Source organism: Salmo trutta, chromosome 32 (genome assembly GCF_901001165.1).
Source record: "Salmo trutta chromosome 32, fSalTru1.1, whole genome shotgun sequence".
Classification (NCBI taxonomy): Eukaryota; Metazoa; Chordata; class Actinopteri; order Salmoniformes; family Salmonidae; genus Salmo; species Salmo trutta.
The window spans coordinates 11,611,954-11,630,390 of record NC_042988.1 but is presented as its reverse complement, the minus strand read 5'-3'; the positions used below and the strand labels follow the sequence as shown (position 1 = coordinate 11,630,390).

The following is an 18,437-nucleotide window of genomic DNA, read 5'->3' as shown; positions in this document are numbered from 1 at the left end:
AGTCTGCAAACTTAATGATGGTGGTGTAGTCGTGTTTGGCCACACAGTCGTGGGTGAACAGGGAATACAGGAGGGAACTAAGTACACACCCCTGAGGGGCCCCAGTGTTAAGGATCAGCGTGGCAGATGTGTTGTTGCCTACTCTTACCACCTGGGGGCGGCCCATCAGGAAGTCCAGGATCCAGTTGCAGAGGGAGGTGTTTAGTCCAAGAGTCCTTAGCTTAGTGATGAGCTTCGTGGGCACTATGGTGTTGAACACTGAGCTGTAGTCAATGAACAGCATTCTCACATAGGTGTTCCTTTTGTCCAGGTGAGAAAGGGCAGTGTGGAGTGCAATTGAGATTGCATCATCTATGAATCTGTTGGGATGGTACACGAATTGGAGTGGGTCTAGGGTATCTGGGAGGATGCTGTTGATGTGAGCCATGACCAGCCTTTCAAAGCACTTCATGGCTACCGACATGAGTGCCATGGGGCGGTAATAATTTAGGCAGGTTACCTTCACTTCCTTGGGCACAGGGCTATCGTGGTCTGCTTGAAACATGTAGGTATTACAGACTCTGTCAGGGAGAGGTTGAAAATGTCAGTGAAGACACTTGACAGTTGGTCCGTGCATGCTTTGAGTACACGTCCTCGTAATCCGTCTGGCCCAGCGGCATTGGGAATGTTGACCTGTTTAAAGGTTTTGTTCACATCAGCTACAGAGAGCGTTATCACACAGTCATCCAGAACAGCTGGTGCTCTCGTGCATGCTTCAGTGTTGCTTGCCTCGAAGCAAGCATAAAAGGCATTTAGCTCGTCTGGTAGGCTCGCGTCACTGGGCAGCTCGCGTCTGGGTTTCCCTTTGTAGTCCATAATAGTTTTCAAGCCCTGCCACATCCGACGAGCGTCAGAGCCGGTGTAGTAGGATTCAATCTTAATCCTGTATTGACGCTTTGCTTGTTTGATGGTTCGTCTGAGGGCATATTTCTTATGAGATTAGTCTCCCGCTCCTTGAAGGCAGTAGTTCTAGCCTTTAGCTTGATGCGCATGTTGCCTGTAATCCATGGCTTCTGGTTTGGATATGTACGTACAATCACTGTGGGGACCACGTCATCGATGTACTTATTGATGAAGCCGATGACTGTGGTGGTGTATTCCTCAATGCCATTGGATGATTCCCGGAACATATTCCAGTCTGTGCTAGCAAAACAGTCCTGTAGTGTAGCATCCGCGTCATCTGACCACTTCCGTATTGAGTGAGTCACTGGTACTTCCTGCTTTAGATTTTAATTGTAAGAAGGAATCAGGAGGATCTAATTATGGTCAGATTTGCCAAATGGAGGGCGGGGGAGAGCTTTGTATGCATCTCTTTGTGTGGAGTAAAGGTGGTCTAGGATTTATGTTTCCCTGGTTGCACATGTGACATGATGGTAAAAATGTGTTAGAACTGAGCAATACTGTGCACCAGCTGTTATTGACAAAAAGACACACACCCCCACCCCTCGTCTTACCAGAGGTAGCTTCTCTGTTCTGCCGGTGCATGGAAAATCCCGCTAGCTCTATACTGTCCGTATCGTTGTTCTGCCACGTCTCAGTGAAACATAAGATGTTACAGTTTTTAATGTCCCGTTGGTAGGGTAATCTTAATCGTAGGTCATCAATGTTATTTTGCAATGTTTGCACGTTAGCAAGAAGAATGGCAGGCAGTGGGAGTTTACTCACTCGCCTCCGGATTCTCAGAAGGGTGCCCGATCTGCGGCCCCTTTTCCGGCATCTTTTCTTCACGCAAAAGGCGTGGATCTGTGCCTGTTCCAGTGAAAGCAGGATATCCTTCTCATCAGACTCATTAACCTCTCTAGGGGGTGTGGGATGCTAACGTCCCACCTGGCCAACATCCAGTGAAATTGCAGAGCGCCAAATTCAAAAACAGAAATACTCATTATAAAAATTAATAAAACATACAAGTGTTATACATCGGTTTAAAGATTAACTTCTTGTTTATCCAACCACGGTGTCAGATTTCAAAAAGGCTTTACGGTGAAAGCATACCATCCGATTATCTGAGAACAGCGCCCAGCAGACAAATCATTACAAACAGTTACCAGCCAATTAGAGGAGTTACACAAGTCAGAAATAGTGATAAAACTAATCACTTACCTTTGATGAACTTCATATGGTTGCACTCACAAGACTCCCATTTACTCAATAAATGTTTGTTTTGTTCGATAAAGTCCCTCTTTATTTCCAAAAACCTCTGTTTTGTTCAAGCGTTTTGTTAAGTAATTCACAGGCTCAAAGGCAGTCACAACAGACAGACAGAAAAGTAGCAGTAAGGTTCGTAGAAACATGTCAAACGATGTTTATAATCAAGCCTTAGGTTGTTTTTAGTCATAATAATCAATAACATTTCAACCGGACAAAAGATTCGTCAATATAAAAGGAAAACAAGAAAGGCTTGCTCTCGGTCGTGCGCATGAAAAACCTCTGGGACACTGCAGGGTCCACTCATTCAGACTGGTCTTACTCACTCATTTTTCAGAATACAAGCCTGAAACAATTTCTAAAGACTGTTGACATCTAGTGGAAGCCATAGGAAGTGCAATTTGAGTCCTAAGTCAATGGATACTATAATGGCATTCAATAGAAAACTACAAAAAATTTAAACATCCCACTTCCTGGATGGATTTTTCTCAGATTTTCGCCTGCCATATATGTTCTGTTATACTCACAGACATTATTTTAACAGTTTCGGAAACTTTAGAGTGTTTTCTATCCAAATCTACCAATTATATGCATATCCTAGGTTCTGGGCCTGAGTAGCAGGAAGTTTACTTTGGGCACGCTTTTCATCCGGAGGTGAAAATAGTGCCCCCTACCCTAATGAAGTTAAAGGAAAAAGTTTCCTCCAGTCCACGGTGAGTAATCGCTTTTCTGATGTCCAGAAGTTATTTTCGCTCATAACAGACGGTAGCAGCAACATTATGTACACAATAAGTAAAAAAATTACACAAAACGCATAAACAATAACAAAGTAGCACAAGTGGTTGGGAGAATGTAAAACGTCAGCCATGTTCTTCGGCGCCATCTTTTATTCCAATTCCAATTTATTCCAATTCGTACAATATGTTACAAATTTGTAAGTGCTTAAGATCCCGGACTGCATCTTTAAGCATTCTGTCCATCTGAATATCACCAGTTGCTTCCTCCCTCTCTTCCTCTCCCTCCTTAACTCCGACATGACTCCCCCTCTTCCATGCCTGTGTGTGTGTGTGTGTGTGTATGTATCTCAGGGCCAAGCTTTGACAAGGCTTTGGGTTGCTAGGAGATGGCCCTCTGTTGCCATGGCATTGGTCGTTAGGTGGTCTGCCTGCCTGCCTTCCTGCGCGGGCTGGAGTGGGTGGGGGTAGAAGGGAGGGGTGGAGAGCAGAGGAGGCTGGTAGGAGGAGCTTTAGGAGGATGGGCTCATTGTAATGGCTGGAATGGATTAAATGAAACGGTATCAAACACATCAAACACATGGAAACCATGTTTGACTCTGTTCCATTAATTCCATTCCAGCCATTAGACAGAGCCTGTCCTCCTATAGCTCCTCCCACCAGCCTCCTCTGATGGAGAGACAGACGCAGACATTAGGCAGAGCCAAGCGGTCGGTATAGGGTAGGACTGGCCTGTCTAGGATCCGCCCCTTTGTCACTATGATTGACAGGTAGGCAGGACAGGAAGAAGCCTATGGGTCAATCAATCCTGGCTGTGGCACAACCCTGGGGACCGGCCTCTGACGTGACACTGTGACAGGCACCTAGGAACCAGTCAGTCAATGATGGTAATGTGACATGATCAATACGTAGTCCAGCTCTCAATGAGTCCCCTACGTGTTATCTATCCTGTGGTTTAATTAAACATATGGGGACGACATAGACAGTTTAAAACTGAAGTACTTTCAAATGAAAATAAATGTAGAATTTAGCTATGTATTTGAATTTTTAAACACAGAATACCGATTCATAATTCCACCAGTTTTTCTTCGTTCTTTCTCTCGATCTACATGATTCTCCATCTAAAGCTTTTGCTCTTGCTTTCTGTCTATCAAGCACTGACTTAGGCTCACGTTTACACGATCTCTCCCTCTCCATCTTTCTCCCTCTCGCTCAGTTATTAATACATCCTCCCACTTAAGTTTGTACAAACTTCACTCTCCTATATTCTGATACTTGCCTATAGTTTATGTTTAAGGAGTGATAGACTGGGAAATTTATGCTTGCGGTGCCTGGCATCATCGTCTTATATGGGTTTGGAGAGCAATTTAGTGTGTGTGTGTGTGTGTGTGTGTGTGTGTGTGTGTGTGTGTGTGTGTGTGTGTGTGTGTGTGTGTGTGTGTGTGTGTTTTATGTGGTTATGTATGCATATTTGTGTGAAAGACAAACCAACAGTCCTGGACACATGATGATAGATGGATATCTACTCTCCCTCCCCCTCTCCATCATTCATTCGTTCATGTCTCTCTCTCTGCCTCTGCTTCTCTATCCAGGTGGGCGATGCCATGCGGAGAATGCAGGAGAGAAACAACATCGGCAAGGTGATCCTCATCACCGAGCCTATGCCAGAGGAGGAGAAGAAAGAGGAGCCTAAGAAAGAGGAGAAGAAGGAGGACAAGAAAAAGGAGGACAAGAAGAAAGACGACAAGAAGAAGGATGACTCCAAGAAGGAGGACAAGAAAGAAGAGAAGAAGAAGGAAGAGCCGAAGAAGGAGGAGAAAAACGAGGAAAAAAATGAGGAGAAGAAAGAGGAGAAGAAGGAAGAGCCCAAGAAAGAGGAGAAGTGAGAGTGAGGGATTGATGGATGGATGGATGGATAGTCAGGCAGGCAGACCATAGGGGAGCTCTTGTCCTGGGAGCAGGGGTTTGGTTTGGGAGGGGGTGACAGGGCAGGGGAAATGTGGTGAGGGAGGGAAAGGGAGGTGTGGTGTGTGTGTGGGTTGGACTTGGGAGAGCGGGGGATGGGGGTGGGCTTTATAGACTCATTGCACAGCAGTCAATCTGTCATCCCTACCATCATCTCTCAGACCCCTTCCCAGTCCACTCTGACAGCGACTACTCAGGCCTGGGCCTTTACCCTCCCCTCCCCCTCCTCCCCTCTCTCTCTTCCCCCACTCAAGCAAGGGTCACTTTATTTCTGAATCCCTCACGCTCCCTCATCCCAGTGCACCTTAATGATAGCCGGGCTCACAGAACAGCTCCCGCCCTCACCTCGCCACCATGGGAAAATGACCACTACAATACGCTCTCCTTTGACTCATGTCATAACAGTCTGAAGGTGTTGCCTGTTGAGACCCCAGAGAGAGAGTCAGAGAGAGAGAGAGAGACACAGAGGGACGGTGTGGGTGTAATTCCCAGGCCTGGGGTGCATCACCGTTGCCTTGACAACGATAATTCGACCTGTTCCAACTCACACAGTGCCCCTCCTCCCTCCATGTCGACTCCCACTATGCTAGATTGCCCTGCGCTGACTTCCACCTGTCACCTCTCCTTTCTCCCCTCACCCTCTATTGAGTTCCCCCTACCCTCCCCCTCTCCCTATGGTATAAACCCACAGACAGACAGACAGACAGACAGACAGACAGACAGACAGACAGACAGACAGACAGACAGACAGACAGACAGACAGACAGACAGACAGAACCACACCCACCCACCATCTCACATACGGTCCAGTGTTTTGTTATGTCACTGTGCATGAGTCAGTCAGTGTTTGCTTGTCTGTGATTGGCTGTCAGCTTGCCTGGAGATGTTTGCATGGCTGTGTGATGCTTGACTCCAAAGCCAGTGGTTACAGAACTCCCCTGTCAATCACCACTACCCACTCTTTATTTAAGTACATAAAGAAAGGTTAGCGGCACATCCCTTAAATGCCATGGCACTTCTAGTATCACACAGCTCCGCCCTCACAGCTGAGCCCACACTACATATCCCATAATCCTAGAGGTGACGCACTAGAGACCAGACAATAGCGTGTGACAGGATGAAGCTCCAGACAGAGAATTAATGAGCCATTTGGTCCAGTATTAAATAGGGAGGGAGAAATCAGGGCTTAGTTTTGGTGCTCTGTAGTCACTGATGTTTCTAATGAACCAACTGTTGGCAAGCAGTGCACAGTGCCAATTAGGAGAGAAAATTGTCTCTCTTCAAACAAGGCGCACAACACAAACACACACACAGGACGATGTGTTCAAAGAGGCAGTGTTGTGTAGAGACACTAAGACGTGAACGGAGTAAGATAGAGTTGAATGCCGCCCAGTTCCTTGATATCAGACCCTGTTCCTCCCCTGACGTTCCATGGCATTCCACTCCTTTCACAGTGACCGCTTGCCTGTCGTTCACCCTGATCTGGAACAGGGGAGTTTAGAAGGGTAAAAAACTCCTGGTGCTGTGCATTCTCACCCGTCCCTCCCCCTTCTCCTTTCTCTCCATCTCTCTCTCTCTCTCTCTCTCTCTCTCTGTGTCTGTGGTCGGCATAGCAACAGCCACCAGGCTCGTCATAGATGGCGCTCTGGTCTATTTCCCGGTCTATCTAGAGTGAGTGTGTGAGCGAGCAGTAAATTGTCTAATGAAACCTCGGCTTTAGTATTAAAGCTGTAGTACAGCGCAGTAAAATCAGGCTAACATCCTAGTTTCTACACTCTGGAAATATTTCTATTTGTATAGGTATATTATGAGGACATTCAAATCCCATATAGTCTGTGTGTTGGTGGCACACCTAGGGCCACAATCAGTAGTTGGCCTCTCCCATACGAATGCAACGCTGCCCCTTGTGGACATAATTTAGAACAGCAAGACTGGTTTTCAGAAGTTGATTATAGGCGACTCCTTTGTATCAATAAAGCAGGGTTTTGTTTTCATCCTCCTCTAAATTATATTGAATTAATCTGATATTCATTCTTACGTCAGAGATGAATTGCCTATAATAAACCATGGATGGAAGCTAAACCTGTTATGTGCAGGAGTCCTGCAGTACGGACTTCAAAAACACCCCCCATACTATCGATTTAGAAATATGTGAGAATCCATGCTCTTTACACACTTGTCTGTCTGCCTGCCTGTCTGTGAAGAGTCTCAGATGGTGACTAGTGACTTTGTCAAGAAGTTGTTGTGTTAGCATGAGTGGCCTCCCTCATGTTGTGTGTCAGTCATTGTGTGTGAAGATGTGTGTGTCCTCAGGTCGTTTGTCAGGTTAAAAAAATACCCCCCTCCTCAACCCCATTACAACCTCCCCTTCCTTGCACTCTTTATCTGCTTCACAGCTGTCTAGCTCTAATCCTTTGTTTCTCTCTCTCTTTCTCTCTCTCCTCCCCTTCTCTGATGAGGCCAATGTTAAGAGGACAGTTGGTATAGGTATTTTGCACTCTGCTCGCTGATTTTAATGCACTTCCAGGCATGGCAGTCCCACTCCAGTCCCGCTGGCTCTGAATCCGCTTCGCTCCTTCCCCACTCAAAGAGACCATACTGTATCTGCTGAAGCTCACTGGAAGTACAGTGGAAGTGACATTTTTGCATGCACTCAAAACACAAACAGTCATCTCCTCCTCTACCTTCTGCCAGCTTCTCCTGGTTGGCAGCTCAAATGAAACCATTCATTCATCCAGAGCTGTGAAAGTGACAGCCCGGTGTAGCGGGGACAGCAGTGGGCCTGGGACTGAGTGTGAGTGCCATGCCGGTGTGGGGAGTGACTGTGTTCTGTCAGGCTCTGGTTAGTGTTATTTTCTGATCGGCTGGGCTCCTTCTGTGAACCTGTGGACGGTGCTTCTGTTCTCTGAATGCCATGTGAGAAGCTAATGCTTCAGTAAAAGGATGTTTTACTTAATATGTTCTTTTTTGGGGGGGTTTGACCGATGTTTTTTTTGTTTTGTTTTCCAAGGGGTTTAAAGTTCAAAGTTCATACTCTTTACGCAGGGACCTGCCTAACTACATTCCTTTTCAATGTGATGAGCCTTTCTGTTGGGCCTGACCATTTGTGCCAAACTGTATGTACTCCTCTGTCAATGCCTTGACTACAACGGTGCATTCAATGAAAAAGAGAAGAAGAAAAAACGTTTCTGGGTACTTTTCCTATGACCTTGTAGAAAAGCAAAAACAATCTGTGTATGATTTCTGTCCCAAATGCTTATGGGTGCTGATAGAATTTTGCTACAGATTACAAAAGGTTCTAGTTGTTTCTGATTGGTTGGGGTCTTGCTCTCATGCCTCAATCCTAACACACACACACACATACACACACAGACACACTACCTCGTTGAGAGGCACTTCCCTCCATATCCAAACTCCTCACTGTGCTAATCTCAGATCGGCGGGATGTGTTAAGAGTATTATCAGGCCTCAGACATCTACTACAACAAACTGATCCCACGTCAGTCGACAGGCCTATGCGTTTACAACCATACCATATAATCTCCATAACAGTGAATGGACAAGGTGCATGGGCGATTAGGCTGCACAGCAAAGCAAACAAACTAAAAATCTTCTTAGAATTACAACCAAAAAAACGAAAAAGATAAATAAAACAGATCCATTCAAAAATATACATGACCAGGCGAATCATTGAATCACGGAGCATTTCTTTCATCCACCTCTCTCTAGTTTAGCTTTGTGAACACCACCCTACTCCGGTTTCCTGTTTCTCTTAGCCTGATTCCAAATGGTTTGTATGGGATGAGAGCGAGTGAGTTAGCAGATGTGTAGGGGATGTCATAGCGAGGCCATATGGCACAGCTGCACAGATAGAAACCCAGCTCTAGGTCTGTCCCAGACGAAACATATCCGCCCTAAAGCCGATCTCAGTTCACATACAGCCTGTTGGTCTCAGACAATCCACTATCCTCTATTGCACCTCAAGAGCTCTTTGGTTCTAGTCAATTATCAGTTAGCCAAAGCCCTGCCCTCTCCCCTCTCCATACACACACTCATCACACCATACGCACACATCACATTAACATCTGGAATTAAATTGCATGCATCCAATGGCATGTGGTGCAGAGATTATATGTCATTTGATTCAATGTTTTTCTTCATGTTTGATAGAACCAAAAGGTCTCTTAGATGAATTCAGCTGCAGCACATGGGTGGGTGGGTGGGTGGGTGTAGTGAGTGGCTAGGGCGTGGGGTGTAACTGGGAGTCAGAGAGGAGAGGATGAATCTGATGTTGGCTGTGCCTGAGCCCTAACCCACTCCTCCCAACCCCTAGCGCCCGATTGCTTTTCCAGCTTGGTGAATCTACGTTGTAAATCAGCTTGAATTGCTTTTCCAGCCAGACACACATTCTTATGCAAGAGCTCTAAAACCAGAGATGATCCTTCAAGAAACTAAGGCATTTCATGCATTGGAAAACATCACAGCGCCCAGCTATATTGTTCTAGATAACGTGCTGATTGTTTCTTGGGAGTAAGAAAGGGGTTTCCTTTGATTGGCAGTAGTAATATCACTGTTTCACATGGTTTCTCACAGGTCATTCCAAACAGCTTCCCTTACTCTTGATCAGAAATGACTGCCTTTGAGTACACTTGTTTGTTTTTCTCTCTCACGCACACTATATCGTTCTCCTTTCCAGTCTTATGTCAATCGCAGTGCTTGGTGGAGTGTATTCCTAGTTAGAAAGATAATCCCAGTCTGGAGATTACCACATCCAGAGGTGTACAGCCCCCACCCATCCACCCCCCACACACCCCCTTCCCTCACAGAAAACAACCCAGCCGCTTCTGGCTGTCTCTGGCTCTTCATTAGCAATCACTAAAAACTGTTGCCATGTGCCAACTACCGACATATTCCACGACTCTATAGAAATGCTGTGAGTGTCTGGTGCGTTTGGCTAGGTTTGTTACGATGTGTATAGTCCACTAGGATCTGTGTGTAGGTGACCCGGGGAAAAAGGCACGTGTGTATAGTTCACTATTCCTTCCACTGTATAGTTCAGTAGTGGCTCTGTGCAGAGGGAGTCCCTTTCCACCCTCATCATCACGGTGCCAACAGCAGCCAAATCACTGCACCTATACCTGCTCCCACCCCCCTCGCCTCTCCTCACTGCACCCATACCCGCTCCCATTCCCCCTCCTCTTCCCTCATCTGGCATTGTCAAGTCAGCCTCATAACAAGATGCACATGAACCCGTCTGTGGGAAACTTTCAGAAAAACAGGTTCATTGTCACTTTCCCGTCCAGACAGCTGTTTCCACACACGGTTTACTGTGAGACAGCTATTCTACCTACACGTTTATTTGTTTGCTCGGTTTTTCGTTCCTTCTCTCCTTCTGTCTATAGTGTTGTTTTCGTTCCTTCTATCAAGTTGTCTCCACTTTGTTTTTTAAACCCTTTGAATTGATGCTGCTTCTGTGCTTGACTGCGTACGTGGTGCCATGCTGTTCACAGTATGGGCTCTAGAGCTTGTAATGCTTCAATGTGTAATGTTACCATATGCCTTACATGTTTTCCAGGACTAATAAAAAAGCATAACGGGGAAATTTGACCTGGAGCTGTGGCTTTGTTACTGTGTTATTAGGATTTCACTGTGAGGAAACAATATTGAACTGCAATTACTTGATATTTTATGGCTCATGTTTTGAGTGTGTTTACATAATGACTGTGAATGAAGTCAGCTGTGGGAGTACGGAAAAGATATGGACGGTACGCGGTCACAGTAAGATAAAGACGGGAATGTTTACTGTCAGAAATCTCTAGAGATTCAAAGCACAGTACAGATCAAATAAACAACAGCTGCCAGGACTAGTATTGGTCCAATTAAAATAGTCGTTCAAACACTTTTCAGTATATCCTGTCACTATCATCCATAAAATATCTGTGGAAATCAATTGGTCCTGATTTAAGCATGAACAACAGTACAACTATAAAACTAAGAACCAAAAGAACTTCTCTCATTGGCTTATTACTATACAGACGCACACAAGATTTCTAGGGAGTCTAGGGACACAGTGCAAAAGACAGTAGCGTACAGATTAAACACTGGATAGACACAAACACCTTCATAAAAACACAGAAAAGACTATCCTTGTCAGGTTTTGTTTGTGTCTTGAGACTTGGCAGGGGCCTCCTCAATCCCATGAGCCCTCAGTACTTCAGACAGTCGACTCAGATAGGTGGAGTCTGGATAACCATTCCTGTGTGGACACAAAATTACATTATGGTGTATATCTCAAATGGCACCCTAATCCTACATAGTGCACTGCTTTTGACCAGAGCTCTATAGGGCTTTTCTTACATAGGTTACATCCTTAAATGGCACCTATATTCCCAAAAGTAGTGCAATATAGCGGGAATAGGGTGGCATTTGGGACACATTCTAGGTAATAAAACGCCCAGCACATAACATTGACCCCTGACTTTCTGCTCTTTACTGTTGCTATTTCAGTCGAGAGCCACTAATGGGTACTGTGACTCCAGTACTCACCCAGACTTGCCCCCCTGCAGGCTGGTCTTGTGGGGGATGCTGTCCCAGCTGACCCTGGCCCCTGGCTCCCTGCCCGTCACAGTGAAGGTGAGGCCTAGCCTGAAGGCTTTCTCCAGCCGCGGTAGGAGTTTCCTGGTCCTCTCACATAGGGGAAGGTAGGCCTCAAATACTCCTCCCCGAAACGCAGAGCCAGGCGAAGGGTGGCCCTCCTACAACAAGAGAGGGACATGTGGCAGATAGTGGGGTGTGCTCCAGATTGTAATAGCCACCAGACAGTGTTAGGAGTTAAACATGACAGAACTTAGAAATGCAAAGCAAGCAATTACTGACAAGGGATACTTAAACTTAACATTTTAATATACGCTGATTTAATAATGCCAAGAGTGCATTTGGACAGTTGAAGAAAATAACATATGAATGACATGACACATTTAAAATGTCAACAGTAATTGGCCCATCAGATAGCCTGGTAGAGAAGTCCTGCCCTTACCCCCTGAATGCCATCTGGGATGCAGTAGGTGATCTTAACGATGGCGTCTCTGCCATGGCCTGGCAGGCTGAAGGGCATCTCAGAGTAGCTCATGTTACCCTGGATGCCCTTTGGAACTGCCACCTCAGCCTTGGGGCAAACCCTGCATTGGACGTGGGCTTTGAGAAGGCACTGTGGGCACAGGGTCACCCCACACCCTGTCCTCGTCACTGACGCCCCACTCTCCCCACACACACAGATCTGTGTCCGTGCCCCACACAGACTAGACCTTCCCGGGCCGTGACGTGTCAGAGCTCCCCCTGACCCGGGCCTCTCCTGGTTCTCTGCTCCACTAGACTGTCTGTTGTTGTCCTTCTGGGTCACTCCGGATCTCAGGTTGCTTTCTTTTGGGGGCGCAACCATGTCTTGACTGGTATCGCCACCATTCACTGCTCCCGGCCTTCCTCCGTTGCCTATCGCTGAATGGCTGAGAAATGTGTCAGTCTTGCTCCCGTCTGCCTCCATGGTCCCTCCCCTCTCCACTTTCTCCTTTATGACAAGGTCTTTCCTCGCTGGTGATTGGCTAACAACTGTGTTCTTGTGTTCTGATTCGCTGTTCCTCATCCTCTTGGAAAAATCACTCCTCTGGATGTTTTTCTTCTCCCTGTTGGCACCAGGCCCCTCCTCTCCCCCTCTCTGAGTCTCAGACATCCGCTGAGGGCTATTGGTCTGAAACTGTGTGGAGTTCTGGACCCCATTCACCTGAAATGGACTGGACTGATTCAAAGTGGCGGTAGAGGGGACAGAGAAGTCCTCTTGTCCCCCCCTCTGGCCAGTCTCCCCAGGGAACACCTCCCTTAGTGCTGCACCCACTTGAGAGCACAGGTGCTTGGGGCCGATCAGAAACACACTATCTCTCATTGTCTGGATGGAGACCTTCTTGAACCGTTGCCTCACCTCAGCACAGCACACCTCTAAAGTCTCATCTGCTGGGTCAGACACGCCTAACTCAGCCAGACGCAACTCCTGCAAACAGAAGTCTGTCTTCACCATGGCAACCAGCTTCTGCATCTCCAACTGACAGGTGTGCACCACAGATGACTCCGCCCCCCTAAGGATGACAGTGATGTCACTGCTTTTGTCTGATTGGCTCTCCCTCATCTGCAGGTCAGAGGTCATGTCCTGTATACGGGTGGCGTAGGCCTCCTTCATGTAATTCCATATCACCATGGAAATGGTTAGCTCTGCACTGTAGGCATTTCTCCTGTCCAAGCTATTGGACCGCCTGGCTCTGGTTGTAGCTTTCTCAGCCTCACTCTGTCCTGGGTCCTGGACCTTGGACCTGGTCCGACCTGAGAAACTACTGGCCCGCTTTAGGGTGGACCCTGACCCGGAGGTTGAGATGGTGGTGCCCCCTGACAAGGTGTTCAGAGTTGCGGTGAATGGGGCTGTTCCACCCTGCTGCCCAAGGTCTGTTGGTGATGAGCTCAGGAAGAGTCCATTCTCCATAGAGGAAGGGGTGAACAGGGGGTCACCTCTCTTAAACAGGATATCCTCTCCACTACCCTGTGTACCTGGCCTGTAGAGTCCCCCAACACCTGACCCTGCTCTGTCTGAGCCAAACAGGTCATGGCCTAACATGGGTCCAAGACCTGGTCGTACACTTGGAGATGTGTCCCCTACCATCACTGTGTCCCTGGGTCTGGTCCCTAGCCCAGCCGGCCCTAATGCCCTGAAGCGGGGGGCAAACTTATACACTCGGGCCCCCTCCGTCCTCCTCTCTGTCTCATATTGCTTCAGCAGCTTATCTACCCTGGCGTCCAGGGGTGTTCCTGCTGTGGAGGAGAGAGTGGGTGTGAGTCTCTCCTCTTCCTCTGGCTTGGAGGAACCAGATGTGGATGAGGGAGATCGTAACAAGCTGGCTACATCCTCCACCGCCTCCTCTCTCTCCCCCAGGAGGAGGAACTGTTTGGCTTCGGACACATCGCTGCTGTTGCCAACTATGTAGATGTTCCTGTCATCCTCACTGAGCAGCAGCTTGGGCAGTCTGACCCGCAGGCCCTCCATGGCCCTGGACAGGCCTCCGCTGGGAGAGAGGACACTCTTGGGCAGCTGGGCTCGCCGGAGCCTGGCCTCGTTCTCCTGGTAGAGCCGGCTCAGGTCCCCACGAGCCCCACTCAGACGCTCCTGCCCAATGCCCCCCACCCCGGGTATTCTCTGTAGGAACAGGGTGGTCAGCCCCTCAGCGGTCACGTCCACCACCTCTACCCCATGCTGGGTGAGGATCTCCTGGTACTCCCCTCCACAGTGCCACTGCAGGTAGTGGAACAAGTCTGCATCCATGATCAGGGAGAGGTCCTCTTCCACCATGGGGGGTTCCTCAGACAGACGCAGACCCACAGCACCCACCTCTGCCTGGGCTGTCCCCTCCCCCTCCCAGCCCTGACCTCCAGACGTAAAGTCCCTATGTGGGCCTGAGCCTAGATCACTCTGCTCATCGCCTCTCCTGTGATGGTCTGCTGCCTCCTGGGTATGAGTCCTTTTCGCTTGGCCCCTAGTGCCTCTAGTAAGGACTCCCAGAACACCATTGGCCCCAGGTGGGGGAGTATCTGTGGAGGCCAGGGCCCCAGGGAGCCCCAGTATTTGGGCCAGTGCAGCCTGGACCTGGGAGTAGAGGCCCTGCAAGGTGCAGAGCTGCTCTGGGTTGTTATAGTGGATCTGGACATCATGACTCCTGTCAAGGTTGGTCAATGCTGCCTTTCCTCCAGGTAGCTGGCTGTAGTCCACAGTAACAGACATGCTCAAGATAACCTGAATGGGAGAGAGGGGGAAAAAGAGGGAGAACATGTAAGTTTAAGCAAAATGTGTCACTTTTTCCCAATATTGTGTCAACAACATACCTTATTTGGGTCCAGGTCTTTATGAGGTTCACTCAAGGTGAGTTCATACTTCTTCCCGTCCACCTTCAGAATGTGTCGGCCATGTTGAAGCACGCGCCTTGCCACTGTGCGGGGTCACCAGAGTACAAGAGCTAAATCAATCTCAGTCAGAGAAACACCCTTACGAAGCACTTCTGCCCCTGGCCTCTTCTTGAAATGTATGCCAGCACCCGAGCTCACAGTTAATCGATGGTGACAGGACATGAAGCATAATACCTTGCATTTCACAGTTCATTTGCAAATGGATGCTAAATGAAGTTTAAAAAAAGTGGCCATGGTCAACGAGCCAGATGGAAATCTATTGATAAGGAACTTAGCAGTGGCAGCAATGTACTGTTGTTGTTACTTTATGCCTCTACATTATGGTGAAATAGTCAATTTATCACCATCAAGTCTCCAGTCTCCTGATCTCTTCTCTCTACCAATTCATCATTCACATTCCATTCCATCCCCTACGCACCTCACCAGCCCTCCCCTCCCAGGAGCCTCAGATACATTATATATACACACACACACACACACACACACACACACACACACACACACACACACACACACACACACACACACACACACACACACACCTACTGACCTCCAATGTCCTCAAAGGTGATGAGGGCAGAGCCGGGTGTTGCCTTGACAATGGTGACATGTGCTATTTCCCCTCCTCCATTCCTGGCCCTCAGGAAGTAGATGTACAGCTTGTCTGTCAGCCGGTCCTCCTTTATATCAGTGGGCAGGCCACTCACCCTCACTATCCTGCACTGCTCCGCCATCTACTGGGCAAAACTGGGTTACTGACATACAGGAGGAATATGCAGGTGGGTATACCAAGCCAAGTCTCCCTTCAACCATAACCACTGACTGTAAATTGTCAATACATTTGTCATTGCCATATAATAGGCCAACATAAGAATTTTTTGCTGGGGTTTATCTGGATATTTGATCAAATTACACCCTCTGCTGGACGTTGCCACGAAACTTCATCAACATAAACGTCGTTTTATTAAACTGCTGTGTCAACGTTGGTCAATGCTATGGAAACAGCTTGAGATACCGTTGATGTTGATAGTATACTGTAAAGAGAGATGTGCGAACTGTTCACAAGACATGCGCACTGACTGCTTGAGGTTCAAATGGAGTCCACAAAGAGCAATCGACCAGAGTAGGCACAGTATGCGTCAAATCACTTTCATCCACTGTTTCAGAAATAAATGCTAGATGAGTGCGCATAGTTATCCATTCCCTTCCCGTTCTTTAAAATAAACGATCACTTTGACCATCAGGTCACAACATCTGTGAAAATCCAAGGAATGGGTAAGTGTGCTGACTACTGAGACAGAAAATGAAACTTCAAGGAAGTGCACGAATCCAACGACACAATCTAAAATGACCTCAAAGTAGAGCTCTTCAAGGCATTGCCTTTTTTCACAATGATATCAACGCAAATATCCTTACCGTACCTTCTTAGAAGCCTCTCATATCTCTCGTCTCGCACCAAAGACGTGGACGTGCTTCACTTGCATGTTGTTCAAAACATGGATGGAAAGTGAAACTGTATGAAGTAGGAACTGGAGGGTTAAGATTGTTGTTGTTCTTCATTTCAAACGCCAGGGGGCGAACATAAATCCAGGTTCACGGGTCCAAAAATGAATCAGTGCATTGGTCAACTGAAAACCTAGATGAGAATTGGCCAATAATGAGATACATTTGTCTTTCAACAAATTAAGCAATTTAGTGTGTGTGTGTGTGTGTGTGTGTGTGCGTGTGTGCGTGTGTGTGTGTGTGTGTGTGTTAGGAGCTAGGGATAGTTTTAGGGTTAAGGTTAGGTTTTCGGTTTAAGGTTAGGGTTAAGGTTAGGGGAAGGTTTGGCTGAGGTAAGCCGTCATGGTAAATAAGCATTTGTTCTTAACTGACTTGCCTAGTTAAATAAAGGTCAAATTAAAAATGAAAAGGGTAAGGTCACAGGGTTAGGGTTAGAATTGTGAATGGGACTGAATTGTGTGTCCCCACAAGGTTAGTTGTACAAATCAAATCAAATCAAATTGTATTTGTCACATGCGCCGAATACAACAGGTTACCGTGAAATGCGTACTTACGAGCCCTTAACCAACAATGCAGTTCAAGAGATAGAGTTTACTATTTACTAAATAAACTAAAGTTTAAAAAAAAGTAACACAAGAAAATTACATAACAATAACGAGGCTACATACAGGGGGTACGGTACCGTGTCAATGTGGAGGGGGTACAGATTAGTTGAGGTAATTTGTAAAATGGCTATGCATAGATAATAAACAGTGAGTAGCAGCAGTGTAAAAAACAAAGGGGGGGGGGGGTCAATGTAAATAGTCCGGGTGGCCATTTGATTAATTGCTGTTAAGGAGCTGTTAAGGAGCCTTATGGTCCTAGACTTGCCGCTCCGGTACCGCTTGCCATGCGGTAGCAGAAAGAACAGTCGATGACTAGGGTAACTGGAGTCTTTGACTATTTTTTGGGCCTTCCTCTGACACCGCCTAGTATATGGGTCCTGGATGTCAGGAAGCTTGGCCCTTGTGTTGTACTGGGCTGTACGCACTACCCTCTGTAGCGCCTTATGGTCAGATGCCGAGCAGTTGCCATACCAGGCGGTGATGCAACCGGTCAGGATGCTCTCAGTGGTGCAGCTGTAGAACTTTTTGAGGATCTGGGGACCCATGCCAAATCTTTTCAGTCTCCTAAGGGGGAAAAGGTGTTGTCGTGCCCTCTTCACAAGACTGTGTGTGTGTGTGTGTGTGTGTGTGTGTGTGTGTGTGTGTGTGTGTGTGTGTGTGTGTGTGTGTGTGTGTGTTTGTGAAGCCAGCCACTGAACACTCTGAAATGATACACAGTAAGTTCAACTTTATTTTCATAATATGTTTCTCTAACCCCTCAAAATTTGAAAAATTAAGAAGAAACAGACAAACATATGCCTAGACATTATTCTCGCCAAAGAGATTATTCATTCTACCAAAGACAGTACAGTATGACGATAGGCTGAAACTGCTTCTCCAATAGAAATCCCCGATCACACTTGTAGGCGGTGTCATGACGACAATGGCTACCTAAACTCATGCGCAGAAGCACGTCATCGGGTCTAACGGGTTGTCTCGCGCTGAACTGCGCTTGTGCAGACCGTCAAATCAAAGGCACTTCTTCGATATAAAGTTGTTTTTGACGAACATTAAAACACGTTAGTTTGTCAGTTTCACGAGGTTGGAGTAATAACATGTTCAACTACTTAAGACATTGGCTCAAATATAGGTTGTGCCTTTACATTTTGAGAAAATGAACAACTAACGAATACTTTTTCACTTCTCTCATTTACTTCTCAAACCCTGGCCCGGTCTGCATTGTCTGTTTCACAAGTCTTCCGGAAGTTTCGCGATGTGGCCCCTCATGGTTTAGAAACTCTGTGATTCAACCCTGTTCAAATGACAGAAATATCTAATTATCATTATAAACTGGGTGGTTCGAGCCCTGAATGCTGATTGGCTGACAGCCGTGGTATATCTGACCGTATACCCAGACCTGACTGCCCTTAACCAACACAAAAATATCCTGTGGCGTTCTGCATTAGCATCG

At 47.0% G+C, this 18,437-nt stretch overlaps 2 protein-coding genes across 4 annotated transcripts in view; one reads left to right on the top strand and one right to left on the bottom strand.

Annotated features, from left to right (window-relative positions):
- LOC115171078 (synaptic vesicle membrane protein VAT-1 homolog) overlaps positions 1 to 8,066 on the top strand; it is a 36,585-nt gene extending 28,519 nt beyond the window's left edge. Inside the window, exon 6 of the mRNA XM_029727576.1 lies at positions 4,511 to 8,066. Coding sequence (XP_029583436.1) covers positions 4,511 to 4,804 — 294 coding nt within the window. The 3' untranslated portion in view covers positions 4,805 to 8,066. The remainder of the gene's footprint in view (positions 1 to 4,510) is intronic.
- Positions 8,067 to 10,661: 2,595 nt separating this feature from the next.
- On the bottom strand, positions 10,662 to 16,403 carry LOC115171077 (uncharacterized). Of its 3 annotated transcripts, none has more exons than XM_029727572.1 (6): positions 16,301 to 16,403; positions 15,430 to 15,613; positions 14,799 to 14,902; positions 11,920 to 14,709; positions 11,430 to 11,638; positions 10,662 to 11,139 (listed from the first exon to the last, which is right to left on the bottom strand). In XM_029727572.1, exons 2-6 carry the CDS (start codon positions 15,611 to 15,613, stop codon positions 11,034 to 11,036), a joined length of 3,393 nt encoding a protein of 1,130 aa, XP_029583432.1. In that variant the 5' UTR covers positions 16,301 to 16,403; the 3' UTR covers positions 10,662 to 11,033. The 3 variants fall into 3 exon arrangements, with proteins under 3 accessions (XP_029583432.1, XP_029583433.1, XP_029583434.1); XM_029727573.1 differs by having other exon boundaries at positions 16,296 to 16,396; XM_029727574.1 differs by having other exon boundaries at positions 15,430 to 15,634; positions 16,301 to 16,394.
- Positions 16,404 to 18,437: the final 2,034 nt, after the last annotated feature.